This window comes from Setaria italica, chromosome IX, assembly GCF_000263155.2.
Source record: "Setaria italica strain Yugu1 chromosome IX, Setaria_italica_v2.0, whole genome shotgun sequence".
Lineage (NCBI taxonomy): Eukaryota > Viridiplantae > Streptophyta > Magnoliopsida > Poales > Poaceae > Setaria > Setaria italica.
In genome coordinates, this window is record NC_028458.1 from 54680433 (window position 1) to 54700313 (window position 19881).

Consider the following 19881-nt stretch of genomic DNA (forward strand, 5'->3'; position numbering starts at 1 on the left):
CCCGTGTTGTAGTAACCCTGGCTTCATCCCTGCTACCCACTACTCAAATACTCGAGCCTTCGATAACTACTTTACGGGCCGCTCCTCCACACTTTTTCTTTTGTAGACCATCCAAGACTCGAACATCTTTTATCATAGTACCTACTACTCAGCCGAGAGTGACGGCGTCGCTTTGGTTGGGCAGGACGGCGAGGGCTGGGACGTTATTCATCAGGAATTACATATTATTCACGAAAAATCAGGAATTACATATGTTTGCTCCGCTCAGGTGCTGCAACGGACCGAAAGAATGGAAAAGGGCCTTTCAGTAAACTAACTGCCCCAAAGTTGGGCCCTTCTATAAACACGTTTCATCAGGCCCTTTTAGAGAAGAACTCAAAGGGCCTGACTAGCCCATAGAATGGCCCAACAACAAAAAAAAAAGTGTTGAAGACGCGCCATCCGAGCGGGCCTCCCCTCATCGAGCATATCCCATTTTTCTGGCTCGCTAAATCGTAGGCACGCAGGCAGCGAAAATTACAGCTTGTTGTCACTGGAATCATTCTATTCAATATTCTGGCATTTTCATTCCTCGTTGATAAGCTTCGAGTTTGCGTGGACCTCTCTTCCTCCCTACACGGCTACGCCTAGCGCTGAGCTTGTCGAGGCCTGAGCTCAGCTTGGAGACAAAGTGAGGTCCGTCCTCCTAGTCCTAGTCCAACGCAATACCGATACCGCTTTTCCCGAAACTTTGGCAAGCCGCAGTCGTCCTCGTGCCTGGTTTGGCACTTTGGCTCGGTGATCATTGACATCATGACCCAAGAAGATGTATCTGGAAGACTTGTATATTTCCCAAATTGCGGCGATATGTTTATTCCAAGTGCACGTACAGTACTGTTTGCAGACCGAAGACAGGCACTCTTTCAGTTTAGTTTACCTCGATTTCTTTATGCGGGCCCCACTTTGAAAAAGTTGAAGGCCTCCAGTCCTCCACCCCACCCCACTTGCTAACTCTGTCAAATCATCATCAGCGCTAATCCTTCGGTCTTATCGCTAAAGCTCAGCCCACTTGCTTAGTTTAGCAAGGGGTTTAGCGGAGTGGTTAACAATAACACACCTGATTAGAATAAGCTCCCAGCTGGGCCACTTGCCAATACAGCCTTCCCACAAACTGGGGGGCGGAAGGGAGGAGGAGGTGGTGGTTCCGGTTTGGCGCCGCTGTCGCGGGCACCCGTCTCTGGGGCGTCGCGTGTGGCCGCCTCGCCACGGGCTCCAAGAGGCAAGGGCTCTCTTCCTGCTCCGGCGCGTGGCGGGCACACGCCCTCCTCCTCGAGTCTTCGGTGCGCTCAGCGGCAACACGGTGGGCCGCAGAGTGGAGACCGTCGCCGAGCATCGCCGAGAAGCTCAAAACCGCGGGCCGGGGCGCCCGGCACGCGCGGACAACTTGACCCCAGCCGGGCCAGGGCGCCCGGGTCTACACGTCTGGCTGCCTGTTGCCGTCGCTGTCCCCCGCCGCGCCTCGCGACAGCGGCTTCAGCGCGGACGCAACTCGGGAGGAAGGCAAGAGGCAGATGCATTGCACCTCCTGCCCAACCGCCGAAATAGCGATGGCGACGAGGGGACACGAGCATGCGGGCCCTTACCTGCGTGTCCGCGGAGGCCGGCCTTATCCCCTCACACGCAGCGATGAAGCTGCACGCCCCGCGAATTTTGGAGCTCCCACGCCATGCCATGACCCACCGCTTCTTCCTCCTAGCCCAGCGCGTCCTCCCCCTATTTAACAGCGCCTCCTCGTCGAGCCGAGACCACCCATTCCAAACCAAACACAAGAGCTAGCTAGCGTCCGACTAGTGACTCGCTTCAACAACCAGCAAGCAGAGAGGCAAGAACCCAAGAGAGAAAGCAAGATGTGTGGTGGTGCGATCCTCGCCGAGCTCATACCGAGCACGCCGGCGGGCCGCGTCACGCCGGGCCACCTCTGGCCGGCGGCAAGCAAGGGCAAGCAGCAGCGGAGGGCCGACGACTACGAGGCGGCCTTCCGGGAGTTCGACGAGGAGGAGGAAGAGGTGGAGAGCAAGCCGGCGTTCGCGTTCAGCGCTTCCTTCGCCGCGACGAGGAAGCTAAGGAGGCAGCAGCGCCAGGAGCTGGCCGCGCCGGCGCCGAGCAGGCGCCGCAAGGCCGCCCAGTACAAGGGCGTCCGCCGCCGCCCGTGGGGTAAGTGGGCGGCCGAGATCCGCGACCCCGTCAAGGGCGTCCGCGTCTGGCTCGGCACCTTCCCCTCCGCCGAGGCCGCCGCGCTCGCCTACGACGCCGCCGCGCGCGACATCCGCGGGGCCAGGGCCAAGCTCAACTTCCCCTCACCCGCCGACGCCGTCCAGAACAGCGGCAAGCGCGGCCGCGCCGCCGAGGTCGTCGACCTCGTCGCCGACGAGGAGGACGAGGCCAGCGAGAGCTCCGATTCCGGCGCGCTCCCGGACTTCTCGTGGCAGGGCGTGTCGGTGTACGACGAGGAGGCCCCCGCGGCGCACCCCGCCCTGGAGGCCGCCGACCAGAGCAGCGGCGGCGCTAGCAAGCGCCAGAGGACCGAGCCGGAGAGCGCCGACGACGAGGCGTCGCCCCGGGCCTCCGACTCCGAGTCGGACGCCCTGTTCGACGCGTTCATCTTCGGCGACCAGTTCGCCTACTTCAACGGCGGCGCCTACGAGTCCCTGGACAGCCTGTTCAGCGCGGACGCCGTGCAGGGCAGCAGCGCCGCCGTCGCGGCGGACGAGGGGATGGGCCTGTGGAGCTTCGACGACGGCTGCCTCGTCGAGGACAACCTGTCGTTTTAAGCTTCCTCGCCTGTGGTCATGTCTTGTAAACTACGGATGGTTTTGTAAAATTTTGTCTAGTTTGAAACCTTCAATCGAGGAAGAGCTGCAATTACCGTTCTCTAAACATCTTTCCCGGATCGAGGAAGAACAGAAATTACCGTTCTCAAAAACATGTTGCTCTATCCTTTCATATCCAAGCGTTGATAGTCATCTAGCCTTTGATGAGGAATTCTATTGCATCAAGTCTTACTGACTGCTTGAGTTGATCAATGTTAATTCACAAAGAAAAAATGGTTTAGGGGGTGTTTTTTTTTTCAAGAGCTAAACTTTAGCCTGTCACATTATTAGTTTTAATAGATTCATCTCGCGAATTATTATTAGTTTTAATAGATTCATCTCGCGAATTAGTCCAGAACTTCTGCAATTAGATTTAATAGATTCGTCTCACGACTTAGCTCATGATTTCTATGATTTCTGCAATTAATTTTATAATTAACTCATGTTTAATTAGTATCCGAATGTGATAAGGGAAGGACCCAAACACGCCCCTGACCTAGAATGAAATTGAAACGACGAACGTGGTTCTTCTCTGTTCAGGTAAACAGTCGATAGCAAGGACCATTGAAAACAGGCGAAGCATGTATTCGCACGCAAATCGCGAGGCTGAATTCCACTGATCGTCCTGTGGAGTCTGCAAGGTCGCGTACTCGCGTGCACCATTAGTGCGTTGTTCCACGAATGACCGGAGAGAAAGAAGTCTAGAACCAGCCAACCTTTATCCAGCCAGTGCAAGATTAAATTACGAAGAGAAACATGTAATGATACTTTCATCTGACATGTTTTTACTCTTTACATATAATATATCAGGACATGTTAAATTAGGAATATGTAACAGTTTATATATGCGATTGTTCAAATGATTGACTTATGATTATGTTTTGTTTAAAATTGACATTGAATTGAAAATAACATGATCAGTGCACCCAAGTTCACCAATTCAATTAAATTTAACAAACTCAATATTGTCCTCATGATTTGCAATTTATGTTATGTTTATACAAAATCTACATATTTAAACTACAAAACAATTATCCTTATATGGTTTCTCTAGAGACTAGAAATATTTGTTGAATCCTAATGCAATGAAACCAAAGAAAATGTAGAATGTTTAAGACAACCAGGCCATTTTGTAAAACTAGTATAGAATTTGCGAACTAGGTTCTTTGTTTTTTTTTGAAAAACATTACCATTTGGATCTTTGAGCCACGAACTACGCACAGGTACTCCCATTTCCTGACAATTTTGTTCACTCGCTTTGACAGAGAGGTTCATTTGATTAGTTTATGAGTATGATGATTTATCATTATTATAAAAATAAAAAAAAGTTCTATTTTCATCCTTAAACTATCACAAAAGTCTAATTTCCAACCTGCAACTACAATACCGAACAACTAGGGCCATTTAGCTATCAAAACGGGGCAAATTTGGCCTCTTGGATGGTTTAGATGGTGTTTTTGCATTTTGTAGAAATTTTAAAATTTTTTGATTTAATCAAAAAATTCATAACTAATTCATTTCAAATCCAAAAACTATAAATTTGTTATTAAAAGTTTTCTAAAAATGTAGGGCAGGTTGATGAGCATGAGCCTTGGCATTTTGGAGAGGATGTGCTCTTAGATCTTTCTCTTTGTGTACAGTATGGAAATTTGGCGGAAGGGCATATTGTGACACCGCTGCGCTACAGAACTGACGCAGGAGGCAGAGTTTATCACCTTGTATTTTACAAATCGGTGATTCATTCGGTGATGACAAAGGGATACTTTTGAATATTCGGACGAAAAAAGAAGAAGAGAGAGGATGACAAGATGAACTTTGCCAGCTGCAAGCATGAGCCTCCCGGACGATAGGGAAGACATTAGTATTCTTTTTCATTATCATCATCAGTTGCATTATTTTGTTGGCAACTCTCAGGACTCAGGGAGAGGAGAGACACTGAACTTGGCTTTCCCTTGCTTGCAAGGCGTCCCTCAAGTTGCAAATTGTCAAAGCTACAACATGTCGCAGTCTCACCATCAGATCAGCCAGCACGGCTCGGAGAGGTGTCGACATACCGCGCTCCATCCCATCATCTAACAGGCACAACAACGCCGTCATCTCTTAAACAAACAAGCCAAGATGTTGCCATCTTCTCCTACCCCCTATCATCTCATCAGGGCTCCAGTCCAGGCCAAGCCTGGCTGTTTGCGTACGTGCACAGTGCGCCTGTATCTTCAGCACTATTTTGATAGATACGAGCGGGTGATCCGTACTCCGGGTTTTTGTCATGCATGATGCGTGTGTGTCTCCAAAGCTGGCCTCCATTTTTTTTTTCCGCCGTTCCATCGCCACACTGCCAACGAACTATATGGTGTGTGGGAGTGGAAATGAATCTGAATGTTTAGAGAGTGGTATGTGCTTCTCTTGTGGCGACAATGGGTGGACTCAAACTGTTAAGAATCAAAACTATTACTGCCTGTAATTTTAGGTTAAGGTAAATTAGACTCGCGCGTGCCCGACCTGATTGGTACCTGAATTTTCCTCATCTCCCTCTTCACTCCATTCAATTCTCTTCTTCTTCGATGAGAACCCAAACTGTATTGTGTGGCTATGGCTTCGGTGATTCTTTCTTTTCTGACCTCCCCATTAGGCTGCTCATCATCTTCATCCTATCCTTTTCATCATCCTCAGCTGTTGTTCGTCGTCCCAAATGCAAGTCCCGGCGACACGTTTGTTCAGTGTGAGATACCGCTCTCCCCTTGATACCTGGGACTGGAAGTGATCCATGGTTTTGCAGTGCAGCGTTCAGCAGAAAAGCTGGTTAGCACCGCGGTGTCGATATAATAATCGCCAGGTGATTGCCGATTGGATGGTCCATTGCATAAACAATGACAGGCGTAGCTAGCTAAGAGACGACGACTGTTTGCAGTAGTCCAGACAAAGGAGCTTGGCTGCTTAGGTAAGGTAGCACGACGACTCGAGTGCCGTGGCTCAGGAACGCCAGGATCGCTACTTTGCTATCGGAAAAGGTAGTATCAGATGGGTGGATTAATATACGCATCCAGTTGATGATGAATAGGCTCGTAGCAAAATAAAACTAGCGTGATCCGTCCAATCGCATGAACTAGCTTTAAGCGCCACGAAAGTAAACTCAGCGTCCACTTGGTGGAGATGGATACAGCCTTGCTGGAAACTGGCAGGCCGTACCAGGTTTCGGAATCGCACGGTTCCGCCTTTGAAGCTACTGTCAGCGGGAACACAAGGATCGAATTCACTGTTTTACTGAAATCCTTCTTTTTTGAAATACTGAAATCTGTAATACACTAATACTGCTATACTGTACTTCATTTGATAAATTTTTGCTAATTCAATGGCCACTTTCAGAAGAAGAACGATGAGCTGTTAACCTGCTAAGCCCATGCGGACATGTTGACTTTCAGGTCGACGTGAATTACTGCAGAGAGAGACGCGTCAATGAAGGACGTGTTAAGCCATCATGCCGTGCAGCTTCATCTGATCGGATCCGGATGCCCTTTCTCGCCTGTCGCCTGTGGGTGGGAGAGTGAAGTGCAAACCCCATCAGCCCATTGGTACCTGCCATCGGCCCGGCCCTTGAACGAGCCTTGCCGTCGTCTCCCATCAGTTCTGGAGCCAGCCACGCGCCCTTGCGGCTAATCGTACTCGTCGTTTCGTACGTGCTGACTTGGATGTCCCTTTTCTTTCCATTGTTTCCCTCTTCGTTCGGGACGAGGCCTCGCCGTCGCGGTGACGCGATCGCGCAACGCTTTTCTTTCCTTCTCACGCCTTTGCCCTCGACCCCTCGCCCCTTCCAAGCCGCTCACGACCTCCATAAATAGTCGCCACCGCCGGCGACCAACACCATCACAGCACTACACCGATCCACAGCTGCTTCACCGCTCACGGCCTTCTTCATTCCGACAGAGCACACTAGGCATCTAATAAGCTAAGCTAGCAAGATGTGTGGCGGTGCGATCCTCGCCGAGCTCATACCGAGCGCGACGGCCGGCGGCAAGGGCCGGAAGCGGGCCCCCGCCGCGGCGGCCAAGGACGACGACTTCGAGGCCGCCTTCCGGGAGTTCGACGAGGACTCCGACGAAGAGGTCGTGCTGGTGACGGAGCGCAAGGCGTTCGCGTTCGGCGCCGCTGCCGGGGCTCGGCGCAGCAGGCGGCCGAGCCAGTACCACGGCGTCCGGCGCCGTCCGTTGGGCAAGTGGGCGGCCGAGGTCCGCGACCCCGTCAAGGGCGTCCGCGTCTGGCTCGGCACCTTCGCCACCGCCGAAGCCGCCGCGCGCGCCTACGACGACGCGGCGCGCGACCTCCGCGGCGCCGGCGCCAAGCTCAACTTCCCGACGTCGTCCTCCGCCACGGCGCGCACCAGCAAGCGCAGCGCCGCCGGCGCCGCCAAGGCGGCGCCGTACGTCGACCTCGTCGACGGAGACGATGTTCCTGACGCGGCGCACGCGCCGTCAGTCAAGAGCGAGGCGGAGACCAGCGACAGTGTCTCCGACGCCAGCGGCTGCAGCACCCTGCCGGACTTCTCGTGGCAGGGCATGTCCGCGACCGACGACGGCGCGACGTGGCCTGCTGCTGGCTTCCACGTTGAGCTCGGCAGACCCAGCAAGCGGGCCGGGACGGAACCCCAGGAACCCGAGGAGGAGGAAATGGCGCCTCCACCGGCGGCGTCCGAGGAATCCGCCGACATGCTGTTGGACGCTTTCATGTTCGGCGACCATTTCAGCTTCTTCAACGGCGGCGCGTACGAGTCTCTGGACGGCCTGTTCGGCGGCGACGCGTCGCTGTCGCTGGGCAACGAGGGCGTGGGGCTCTGGAGCTTCGACGACACCGTGTGCTATTAGGCTTAAGCTTTCCTTCATTCATCTACCCTGTTTTCCCGGAGAAGTGCTCGCTTCATCGTCCTGCACTGTTGCTCGTGTTCTGTACAAATGCTCTCGTTGCTATGAATCCTTGCGGTTTGTAATCACATGTTGCATCATTGAGGTTTTCAAGTCTTCATCTTCAGTGACCACGTGCTTAACTGATTGTAAGACGACCTGCTAACATCTGAACTGAACGTTACAATCTGCTTCTTGATCGCTCCTCGATTTGTTGTTACTTTCTTCATCATACAATATATTAAGTTCAAAATTTTGATTAAAGTTGGATAATTTTTTCTTAGGGCAAAATTAAAACAAACTTAAAACAGAGAGAGTAACGTTCATCTCTGAAGATTACGCGAGACCTCACCATAGCGTTCAACCGGATAGGTGGTGTACTAAGAGGATGCTGCTCTGCGACCTTTTAGCCTGACCGTAGGAAGGAAATCGATCTTGCAAGTGTTTGCACGGCAATCGGCACCAGACCCAGCCCAACTGCGGATTTGGGTTGAAGCAACCAACCGGTCGTGTGGTAACGCCTGACACATCCCAACCTGGCAGTGGTAGCTGAAACATCGTGTGGTGCCGAGCAGAGGAGAGGGGAGGACGAGGGAGTAGGAAACATCGTGTGCCGGTGGTCAAGAAGAAGAAGAAGGGTGCTGTATCGCTGGCGGCTCTCCTCCTCCTCGTCGTCCTCTCTGGTGTCTCTGTTGCATCATCCGTGCGCCGCCGCCGCAGGTGCTACCGCATCAACAAAGACGGCATCAAAGTAGGGCTGACCGGGGTCGAGCCCTTGGTGGTGGCCAACAAGCCAGGAGTCCTGAGCAAGTGAGCATGTCCACCATGGGACTGTGGGTCTTTCCGGAGGACGACACACCTTGTTCAAGAAATGCTTCTATTAATTGTCCCGACCATCCTTCGGTCGGAGTTCGAAATTTGCTGATGCAAGTCCATCTAGTTCATTCCAGGCAAAAATAAATTACTGTGATTTCCTTCTTATATAATCTGAGTTTAGTTGCCATGAAAAATTCACAGTTTCTTTTTTCGCGCTTCCATTCCTACGACACATGCATGCCGCAGATCTGTACATAGTTTTAATTTCTTCTTTACGAAAAAAAGGAGCTACTGTAGTATATCGGTCATGCTCCTCGTACCTTCCAGCGAGATGCATCACGCACGCACGTACACAAAAGAAAGAAAAAACAAAGAATGTTAGCACAACTACATAACCTCCTCATAGTACTTAAGAAAAAAAAAGCATGAGAAAACAACCTAGTAATGGAATAGAGTAATCGAATGTGCAAGAAAACATAACCAAAATACAAATGAAAGTGATGCTTACTTGATTGAGTTGTATAACCAGCATTAATCTGCAAGTTGCTAGTCTAGTACTAACTTAATCTCTAAAGTCTGAACAAACTACAAATGTACCAACGGAAGTAAATAGGCTCAGAGTGGAGCGGACGTGGTGGGAGGGGAGGGGGGGCACAACCCCCCTAAAAGAACTAAAAGAAGAGGTGGAGATGGAGGAGGAAGAAGATAATCCTACCTCCACCACAGAGCACAAGGAGCGTAAGGCTAACTAAAGGATAAATCAACGCCATGGTGATAATTGCGGGTGGCTCACGGTGCTTTGCCTAGCACCTGGACTTGGATTTCAACGGGTAAGAAGAGCATGTTGGGCAGCTCGGACGATGGTGCCGGTGTCCCTGGCTCTGGGATCATCAACCTCACCGCCGGTAGGATGAGCTCGGGGCGGTAGGTCCAAGTCAAGTAGGCGAGCATGTTGGGCGGCTCGGGGCGGTAGCCCCGGGATCATCAATATCTCTGCCAGTGGGATGAGCTCGGGGCAGTAGGTCAAGCCCGGAGCCGAAACTCCACCACGTCGGCGCGGTTGGCCGTGTTGGCGTGGAGGCGCTCAATCCAACGGGGTTGGAAGAGTACCGCCTCCGTCGTAGCAATCTCCCAGTACGCTAGTAGACCTGTGATGGAGATCTCCACGTAGTGGACTCGCGAGCCGGAAAGGACGCGTTCAACGTCCGCCATCGATGGCAACACCACCATGTACCCGGCCGGGAACTGGTGGATAGTGAGGTTGCATGCGGATTGGGGGCTCCAGCCACCACCATGTACCCGCCCGGGAACCGGTGGATAGTGAGGTTGCAAGATAGGGGGCTCAAGACCCACCCACCCCCGCGCGGTGCAGGCGTTTGTGTTGGGTTTTCCATCGCTGACAACTTGCATTGGGTCGGTCGATCCAATCCATCACCGACACAGCTCGCTTGTATTATTGAGTTCAGTCATTGTATTCACTCATGCCTCCATGCATCTATCGTGCGTTTTCTTAAGCCCGTGCGTGGTTAATTAGCTACATCTCGATCTATCCTCATGCATCATCTGGCATTGTTAGTGCTATACACGGACGACAGCTGCGTTTTGTACCTAGAACCAGAAGTTGAAAGGCAGGAGCTGCGTTTTCTAGACCCGTTCGTCAGCTGCGAGTCGGTGCGGCTAAAAATCAACAGGACATCCTCCATACATTGCTGAGCAGTAAGGCTAATCCCAGTAGGAGTTTCATAGAGGTTTCATGCACATTAAATATGGTGACACATCAGCATATGTGATGACATGGCAGGGTAGTTATGAAGTGAGAGAGGGAAGGAGTTTCATCAGGATAAAACTGTGTATACACTATTTCCAAGACTATGAAACCTATTGAAACTTGCATTGGGAGCTATAGAGTTTCATTTCATCTAACCATATCCAATCACATGCCTCACAATTAAATGTTATGGGCATCCTATGAAATCGTGAAATGAATCTGTGTACTGGGACTCCCTATTTCATTCATGAGAATACACCTCAAATGATGATGTGGCATCCTCGGAAACAGTGCAATGAAATCTTGCACTGGGACTAGTCTAACACGTCAGAAAATCGTGCTGATGGATCCAAAGGTGATGAGCATTAATTGTTGCCTCGTTAGTGATGGGGTACGGTGGCAGAACCAAATAATAAAGCTAGGATGGGCGACCGGAAGTGCCATGGAGCCATGGAGGCATGCAGGGAAAGGAGGTTGGAGGCTTGGAGCTAGCTAGAAATGCAAACCATGGGGAATAGAGAGGTTGGTGACGACGAAAGGTGGAGGAGCGTATCTTTCCTAGCTTGTTTGTCTCACTGGCCGCTCGTTGTCATCGAAAGCAAGCAGATGCATGTTGCGGCTGGGCGCACTGCAAGCAGATGCATATGTGTCCCACTGATGTGCCAGCTGATCGGTCAAGTCTGTTTTGTCCAGCAACATGGGCGCTCTCATCCGTCTTGGATGGTGACGGGATCGGATATGCTGTGGGGTGATGGACATGGCGCGGCCGGCCGGACGGACTTGCTGGCTGGCTGGACACAGACGATCCGTGCAGTGGAACGTATGGCATGCTGCACCAACTATACTTGTCCCGTTGGGCGAGCACCAACTATACGCTCGTGCACCTCAAGTGATTCGCGCACTGCTCGCTCGTCTATAAAGGCAGCATATGCAGATGCACATGTTCATTCACCTCTTCGGCTAGACCTCCATCTGGAAAAGTAGGCACTGGTTCACGCACGGTTAAATTCAGATCATGAAACGAAGCTGCAGCCGATCGAGCTATGTGATGATGCAGCCATCTGCGCTTCGTCGATTCGGATGTTAATCCCGGCCATCAGCGGCAACCAACTTGAGCCAAGTGTACCGACGCGGTGCCCGTGTACCGCGAGCTGGCCCCGGGAGTTTGCCGTGTGCGGCAGCTGGTTCGCGTCCAACCAGGCGTACACGCAGCCAACCGGGTAGCTATTCGTGGTCCGCAACGACGCCAAGCACAGCTCGTCCCCGGCTTGCTGCAGCGCACCATCTTCTATTCGGCGCACTGCTGGCTGGCTGGCTCGCTCATAGTCCACAAAGGGATCGGAGGCAGCACCGCCCCGCAGCAGGGTCATATCCGTCGTCATCGATCCATTTACAAGGCGAGCCACCGCTCCCGCTTGCCCGCAGCATGCATCGCGCTGCTACTGCTCGCAGCATGCATCAGTATGCAAGCATTTCACTTTTTCACCTTGCTAAGGCAAGTGTAAATATTGTAAAGTTGCCGATGATCTTTCCCAAAGTTGAGCAGCCATATGCCGCCCTCGGGCATACCAGGTTGGGAAAACCAGGGACAGAGTACATAGCGGCGGATTTTTGACGTACAAGTGTACAGCAGATCTATACTATACATTAGTAAACAACACTACCTCTAAAAAAATAATAAGAACGCAACAGGTTTTATATTTATACGTGGACAGATAGGCTGAAGTCATGAGAACAATGTTCTTCCAAAGAGCGGCGTGGCAACACAAGCCTCTAGCGTACCAAGCAAGCGGCGGCGGCTGCTATGGCGGTTTGGCAAATCATATGACCATCAAGAAGTAAGGGATTTGCTGGTTGGTCATTAATTATTTTTATATGAAATAAATCTGTCCTATGCCAACAACTCTTTTTGGGCGTCTCTTTGACGTAATAAAGACTTTAAGCAATAAAAATAAAAACTTGTGCAAGAGCTTTTCTCTAGTATCTCGATTGAATGCTGGATCCTAAAAATATTCATTCAGATTTCTCATGTCCCAAGGACTTGTTTGTGAGAAGAGTGAATATATACTTACACTCTATCTTTTTAATTCTCGAAAAACCTGTCGATTCCATTTACTGGTACTATCTAATTTTCGATTTTCAATATATACAAACGTATTAGAATTTTTTTTGAAGGAGCAACGTACTGGAATTTTAAAAGGTCAAACTCTATAAGTTTGACAAACAGTTATTTCATTTTAATACGATATTGATTTTATAACAATTAATCACATATTCAAAAGGTAAATTAATCGTCCAAAATACTTTAAAAAGAAAGGCAGGGAGTATATTGTTTGCTTTGGCCAGGTAGGCGGAATGTGGTGACCACAAGCCATACTCAAACATATGACTATATGAGCATTGGACGTGCGATTCGTGATAAAGTAGTCAAAAGTATTAGCTGCATTATGATGGAGACATGCTTAATAAAGGTGTTAGGGAGATAAGATTTCTGTTTAGCTGATGTGCCCATTCTAATCCCTCATTAGCTGTTTGTTGATCTGTTTGCTCTACCTTAAAACTGTAAGTTGTTGGCGTGACGACTGAAGGCAGTTGTTGTTATGTGACCGTGACATCATTGCTCAAGTAATCAACATGGGCTGTTGCAGTGGAACGAGCGAGATTAGGTCGCCGTCGTCCTTTTGTAAGTTTATCATTGACGGCCAAGTGGGGAGGAACGAGGCCTTTGCACAAGTTGCTCTGGATGGTTGTCAGGCCTGAATGACGAGGAGGGATGAACCGGCAGCTGAAGGGACAGTCACCCAGACAGTTTCAGAACAAGTGGCATTAACTGACGAACGGAGCACAAGATGCTCCTCCAATTGCAGGAGCATGCATAGTAGGACGATTCTTCATTAGTGCTAAACTGCTAATGTAATCAGCCCAAGCATCGACCAGAGTTCCCAAGCGAAGCGTTTGAACGAAAATGTTTCAAAAAAAAAAAACGTTGAACGAACTTACAGCACCTATCTACTCCCTCCATTTCAAATTTCTATTCACTTTAATTTTAGCGTAAATCAAACTTATCTAACTTTAACTAAATTTATAAAAAAATATCAATCTCTACCGTAACAAATAAATGCACAATTAAGACATATATTGTAGTGGATTCAATCGAACTAATTTGATGTTGTATATGTTGACTTTTTTAATAAATTTGATCAAATTAGATAAGTTTGACTTAGAGTAAAATTAAAGTGAAGAAGTAATTTCGGAAAAAAAGCGAGTAGCACAGAATATTTTCTGAAAGAGTCATCGTGATGAAATGGTTTATGATCACTCGTCTACTTTGTGGCATTGTTTTCTGATTTTTTTTTTAATTTTGGCTGTAGCAATTAGCATAGAGGGAGAGAGCTTGATCAACCTAGAAGAACAAGGTGGCTTCCCATACTAGAAGAAATAGGCACCCAATCGAGCTAGCTTAGTTCGTTCAATTAGCATAGGACATAACAAAATTATATTTTTAGAATATGATTTTGCGTGTGTTTTCATTGTTTATGATGATGAGAAGTGAAAAAAAAACCCATATATGTGCGTATCTTCGTCGTTTCAGTTTAACATGTGTGTATTCATCATTTCAATTGGATGGGAATATACGAATGAGCATAGTCACTTGTTAACACATTCCGATTCCAAAATTCAAGTTTCATTCATTCAAATTGGGAAAAGCTATCCATTGCCCGGGTGTTTTAGGAGCTCCCGTCACCTGAATTTTTTTACCGTCCAATCTAATGATGTGTGGTGCTCATTCATTCGCTTTCCCGTTACCTGCTGCTACCCACTGCCTCCTACTGCAGCTGGCACCGCTCTCTGCCTCCTGCTGCAGCCTGCGCCGCTCTCTGCTTCCTGCAGCGCTCCGACCAGGAGGCAGTCATATGAGCATGTGTTGCAAGCAGGTAGACAACGCTCCGACTAGGCCATGGTGACCGATTTTGAGCTGAGACACCGTGCAGCCTCGTGCTCCCCCGTGATATATCGGCAGTGCAAGCCTAGTTGAAGGGAGGTAGTAGAGTTTGCTAGCATTTACCGTTTGAATTATATTAATTTACAGTGCTTTAGTTGTTGTAAATTATTTAAACTTGTCATGTAAATGAGTTGCAATTTTTAATTTTGAAATCTGATTTGTATTTTTGCATTCGAGGGGTTTCTCACAGTTATAAATAATTTGTTATCCGACTGACTATAAAAAAAATTTGTTATCCGACTGACTATAGAAAAATTTGTTTCAGTTGTTAATTTTGCCTTTTGCATGTTATTTTTCTTTCTCTTTTCTGCATCATTTTATTTACTATGTGCTCTGTATAGTTGTTTTCTTTCCGCATCATCTGATCAGGATCCTAGAGTCATAATTTTCGGGTGACAGATCTGTTTCCAACACCTAATTTTTTTCCACTTCAAAACAGGGTGTTATACCCCTGCAAATCACCCGGGTGATTGTTGGCCCAATAATACCCCGGTGAGGAGTAGACACTCCCTTCAAATTTTATCTGAAATACAACCTTACGGCAGCAGGAAGGGAATGCAACGTGGCTTACCACTTGGCGCGCAAATGCACCGTGGGATCCATTAAGCTGTGCTAGGTGCGTGACATGTGGCATGCTACTCACCATGCCAAGTCATCCGCCAACGGTCCTAGCCTGGTTTATAAATCTCTTCCCTCCGTTGGCAACCTTCCTGGTTCCAAACAACACGAACAACCCAGAGAAAAAAGTTTCGGAGGGGTGAACAATGTGCGGAGGCGCCATCCTCACGGAGCTGATCCCGTCGCCACGGCGCGCGGCGTCGAAGCCGGTGACCGCGGGCCACCTCTGGTCGGCGGGTTCCAACTCTAAGAAAGCCGGCAACGGCAGTGACAAGGGGCACCACCACGCCGACATCGACGACTTCGAGGCAGCCTTCGAGGACTTCGACGACGAATTTGACGAGGAGGTGGAGGATCACCACTTCGTGTTCTCGGCCAAATCCGCATTCTCCCCAGGTAATCAACGTCGTCGCTGCTCATTAATTCAAGGGTGTTCAATAATCTGTATCGGCAAGAATGTTCACGCACGTTCTTGGGTTTGATCGTGACGTGCGCAAGAGCTGTTAGTGTAATCTCAAGGGAAAGAACTCTTGTAGCCCACGGCGGGCGCGCGGCGAGCCAGAAGAAGCGCGGCCGCCGCCACTTCCGCGGCATCCGGCAGCGGCCCTGGGGCAAGTGGGCGGCGGAGATCCGCGATCCGCACAAGGGCACCCGCGTCTGGCTCGGCACCTTCGACACCGCCGAGGACGCCGCCCGAGCCTACGACGTCGAGGCACGCCGCCTCCGCGGCAGCAAGGCCAAGGTCAACTTCCCGGCGGCCGGCGCGCGCCCACGCCGCCGCGGCAACCCGAGAGCCGCGCCGAAACCGCAGCACCACCATGCTGCAGCGGCGGAGCAGCCCGCGTTGCTCGCAGGAGAGAAGAAGCAGGAGGAGATCGCCGTGAAGCCTGAAATTACGGTGTCGTTCGACGTGGACGGTTTCTTCAACATGACCTTCCCCGCCTTCCCCGCCGCGCCGCTGGCCATGGAGAGCTCCTTCACCGGCAGCACCGAGCCGGAGTCCGGTAGCCCCGCGAAGAAGCCGAGATACGACAACGAGTCGTCTGGTGGGATGAGCTCCGGCGGTGGCTCCACGCTGGAGCTCGCTGACGAGCTGGCGTTCGATCCGTTCACGCTGCTCCAGCTGCCCTACTCGGGCGGGTACGAGTCCCTCGACGGCCTGTTCGCCGTCGACGCCGCCCAGGACGTGAACGGCGTGAACAACGGCATGGACGGCGTCAGCCTGTGGAGCTTCGACGACTTCCCTGCTGACAGCGCTGTCTTCTAATGTGTAACCTACCAGTTGCGCTCAGTTGTAAGCACCTGAATTGAATCCATAGCCATGGCTTCTGTTCCTTGTGTTCGTCTACTACTGGATCACGATCACCCTTTGTCAGGATCTGGTTCTTGGTTCAGGAACGGCGTCGGTGCTCAACCGGACGATCGATGCGGCTGAGGGCGACTGGCCATCGCTTTGCTTGGTGTTTGGTGTGTAATCATACGTCAGATTACTGTACTGCAAGCGTTTGCTTGCTAGAACCTGTATCTGTACTGCCGGCCTCCTGATCAAACCTGTACTCTCTACTATGAATATTTGTACTACTCGTTTGGGTGCTTTGCACTACTGTTGGTCAATAGTCCTATGAATTCGATCATGTCGGCAATGGTCGTCTATATTGTACGGTTGTGATTGTTATGCCAAATAAACTTTGTGAACCTGGTTCTACATGCAGTATCTTGTTCATGTGTCACCTAGCCACCCTGCCATGCTTGAGTTGGAGCGTGCAAGGCGATCATAATTTTCTGAATCCTGTTAGATCGTGAACAATTTTGCTTCCTGTATAGGTTGTGTCTTGTGTAACTTCGTGTAAACATGGCATAACTTCACTATTTTTTAAACAAAAAATACATGGATCTTGCAAAATTACCTACTTGCAAACATGTAAAAGAAAGGCTCCATAACAAGCATAACTTCACTATTTTTTTAAACAAAAAATACATGGCGTGCTAATCTTTTTTCGAAACGAACAGGCAGGTGTCGATTATGTTAAAAAGAAGGAGTTCCAGACTGAAAAGATAAAAAATAGAATAAAAGAAAAACAAAACAAACTCGCCCGGTTGAATTGGGACATCAACACGGGTAGTCACTCAACTCAATACTGCCACACGCGATCGGTTAGATTGGGACATTAACGCGGCCTCATCACTCCACTCGCCATGGCGGCACCCACCAACCTCCATGCTTATAATATGCCGAAACCTCCAGGCGTGACCCGACGTCGACAAGAAACCGATAGAAACGGACCGCACCGCACCGAAAAGGTCACCGCCATGTGGGACCTTACGTTGTAGTATCGCTGCAACACCACACTCCACCTAAAAGGGTGAAACCACCGAATCCGGACCTCTCGCAGGTTGCCTCGCAGTCGCCACCATGATAACACAACGCGAGAGGGCCTTGCCACATCCATCGTGAGACTCCACCTCACTCTCGTTGCTTCGAAGAAAAACACCACGCGCGGGGGCCTCGCCACGCCCGCCATAGTATTCCATGTCACGGATCTGTTTCTTTTGTCGTTGTCCGAGTGGTGAGCAAGGTTGCCCCGCTTCACAAGCTCTCCTCGATCAGCCAAGCTGGCGCCACAGGGTCGACCTCGCCTCATTGCTTCACCCACGCACAAGCATCCGCCGCCATGTCAGCAAACCAGAGAAGTCGCTTGCAGCGACTTCTGACAATGTACCGCATCAGGTAGCCCAGCCAAGCTGAGCAACCCGTCGCGATCCGCTGCAAGCCTAGTTGTCCAATGATGTTGTTGCCGCAAGTGTTGTCCTCCGACGCAGTCCCACGCTGCACTGACCGTTGCCAAGCAACACCAGCCGCCGTGGTCCACTGCAAGCGGCCAAGACCGACATCATGCGACAGCCTCTGACCGCCACCATAACTGCGATCATCTCCATGTGGCCTCTGCAACACCCGTCCAGCTTGCCACGGCAGAATTGTCGCCAACGGCTACGGCCATCCATGACTTATGGACTAGGAATGCCATAGATCGAGATGGGTCTCTAGAAATGATGCCTCCAAGGAGGGCACGATGCCAATGGCGCCGCCGTCACTCGTCCAGAATCTGAACAGAGTTTTCACCCAAAAGCCCCCGCGCCATAGGATTGTAGCTGAGAAATGACACCCCCAACGAGGAGAACGACACCCTAGGACGCCGCTGTCATCTCCACCAGCAAGCACCGGCGGGGGCTTTTGCCTAGAGCATCCCAACCCCTGCACGCTCACGGATCGGCACTCCCGGCCACAATCACGACAGCCTATTCGGGGCATCATCGCCGCCGCGCCTCCTCACACTGCCGTACCTCCACCTCCGATCTCACACCGGCAGTCATCCTCCTTGCCGGCTACTGCACTCCCTCCGCGTCTCCTCCTTCGGCGCCTCCTCCACAACTCCTCCTCCTGGCCGTCCCTCCACAACTCCTTCTCCATCGGGCCGCCTCAGACGCGCTCCGTCATCCACCGGGGCCGGGGGCTCCCGCCGCACCCGCCAACCTTCACCAGGCTGCCTCCACCATCGCGCGACCTCGGCCATGGCATCGAGCGCCCAGTCGAGCTCGTTGATGGAGTAACCCAGTAGCTCGATGCAGTCGCGCGTCGCCATCTCCCTGCGCGTGTAGTTGGACGGCGTGACGAGCCCCTTGACTGCCCCTGCAGTGCTCACAGCCTCGTCGAGCCCGCCGCGTCACCGACGAGCGTGGTGGGTGGCGCGGCGCCGCCGCTCGCGCACTCCACTGCGCCAACCCGCCGCCCGTGGCGTAGGAGAAGCGATTGGAGCCCGCGTCCGCAGCGCAGAGCATGCGGCCCGACACGCCGGGGGCACGTCCACAGAGTGGGACTCCCCCGCCGCCAGTGCAAAGCCCGTGGTGGAGAGCGGCGACGACCCCGCGCTGGACGAGAGCCCCCCGCCGTCTTCACCCGGGCCGCCGCCGCCTTCGCACGACCGCTTGCCGAGGTGGTTCGGGGGTAGCGGATCCGGGGGTGTGGAGGCCGGATCCGCCCACGGTAGGGTCGAATCCGGGCTGATGCTGCCGCTCCGGCACGCCAGCGGCCGAGGTCCTTGTGCCGCCCCGCCCCGGCGCAGAGTCCCGGACCAGCCGGTCTACCCTACTGCCGCTGTCCTCAGGAGCCGGACGGGCTTCCGACGGCCCCCTCCGACAACGGCGAGGTGGTCACGAGGGTGGGTGGGGGGAGGGGGGTTAGCGGTGGCAGCTCGGGCAGCGCCCGTGTCGCTCGCGGGAGGAGCGACGCGGCGGCATGCCAATCAGAACCCCTGAAAAAGAATAGTTCAGAGAACATGAACATAGCATTTCTACGTGCTGGCAACAGTTCTTTGCCATTTCATTTATTCCATGAGACCATGACACCAAATTTCGACCACCTGGGAAAACAATTGTCTCAATTTTCTAGGTATTGCTTCACGAAATAGTCTTGTGAGTTGCGACGGATGCAGAAACCACCTCGCAATCCGGTGGGCGCACTACTGGTTTTCGACAGCTGCCGGACGATAATTTAGGCTGCAATTTGCACACCTTGCTATTATCTTGCTCGCCCCGATGTAGTTGCGACCGCGACTCGGCTCAACTACGTTCCAAACTGAATTGAGTTGCAGGATTCTCAAGCAAAAGATAGAAAAATTCACAAGTGGAGGCAGAAAAGCAAACGCCTCAGCCCTCGTGTTTTTTTGGCTGCAACTTGATGACCTGAGGGCCATGCCATTATCAGTCGGCAGCGCCTATTTTAACTTCAGAAAACTGCCAGTTGCGCCGACTCGGCCCTCTTCAGAATCTGCCCGTGATGATGGCCTGATTTCGCCGCCCATGATTCTTCGCAACGATTGGATCTTCCCAGCATGGTTGCTGATAAAATTAGTTGCCTAGGTCGCCAATAATTTGTTT

General features: G+C 51.5%; 3 protein-coding genes across 5 annotated transcripts; all 3 read left to right on the forward strand.

The window, feature by feature from the left end:
• The first annotated feature begins 1704 nt into the window (after nucleotides 1-1704).
• Nucleotides 1705-3021, forward strand: LOC101772959 (ethylene-responsive transcription factor ERF073). The gene has a single exon (XM_012843046.3). It carries the CDS (start codon nucleotides 1887-1889, stop codon nucleotides 2808-2810), a length of 924 nt encoding a protein of 307 aa, XP_012698500.1. The 5' UTR covers nucleotides 1705-1886; the 3' UTR covers nucleotides 2811-3021.
• A 3462-nt stretch (nucleotides 3022-6483) lies between these two features.
• LOC101773371 (ethylene-responsive transcription factor ERF073) lies at nucleotides 6484-7862 on the forward strand. Its single transcript, XM_004985411.3, has one exon. The coding sequence runs from the start codon at nucleotides 6806-6808 to the stop codon at nucleotides 7703-7705; it is 900 nt and encodes a 299-aa protein (XP_004985468.1). The 5' UTR covers nucleotides 6484-6805; the 3' UTR covers nucleotides 7706-7862.
• A 7158-nt stretch (nucleotides 7863-15020) lies between these two features.
• LOC101773791 (ethylene-responsive transcription factor RAP2-3) lies at nucleotides 15021-16657 on the forward strand. 3 transcript variants are annotated; one of them, XM_004985413.2, is made up of 3 exons: nucleotides 15021-15342; nucleotides 15483-16240; nucleotides 16323-16657. In XM_004985413.2, the coding sequence occupies exons 1-2, from the start codon at nucleotides 15093-15095 to the stop codon at nucleotides 16211-16213; spliced, it is 981 nt and encodes a 326-aa protein (XP_004985470.1). In that variant the 5' UTR covers nucleotides 15021-15092; the 3' UTR covers nucleotides 16214-16240; nucleotides 16323-16657. The 3 variants fall into 3 exon arrangements, with proteins under 3 accessions (XP_004985470.1, XP_004985471.1, XP_004985469.1); XM_004985414.2 differs by having other exon boundaries at nucleotides 16342-16657; XM_004985412.2 differs by having other exon boundaries at nucleotides 15483-16657.
• The last annotated feature ends 3224 nt before the right edge of the window (nucleotides 16658-19881 follow it).

Excerpts from the sequence above, each read along its gene's own strand:
- LOC101772959 (XM_012843046.3), top strand. The coding sequence starts at position 1,887 with ATGTGTGGTGGTGCGATCCTCGCCGAGCTCATACCGAGCACGCCGGCG.
- LOC101773371 (XM_004985411.3), top strand. The coding sequence starts at position 6,806 with ATGTGTGGCGGTGCGATCCTCGCCGAGCTCATACCGAGCGCGACGGCC.
- LOC101773791 (XM_004985412.2), top strand. The coding sequence starts at position 15,093 with ATGTGCGGAGGCGCCATCCTCACGGAGCTGATCCCGTCGCCACGGCGC. Across the intron at positions 15,343-15,482 it reads CAAATCCGCATTCTCCCCAG|CCCACGGCGGGCGCGCGGCG; the intron begins GTAATCAACGTC and ends GAACTCTTGTAG.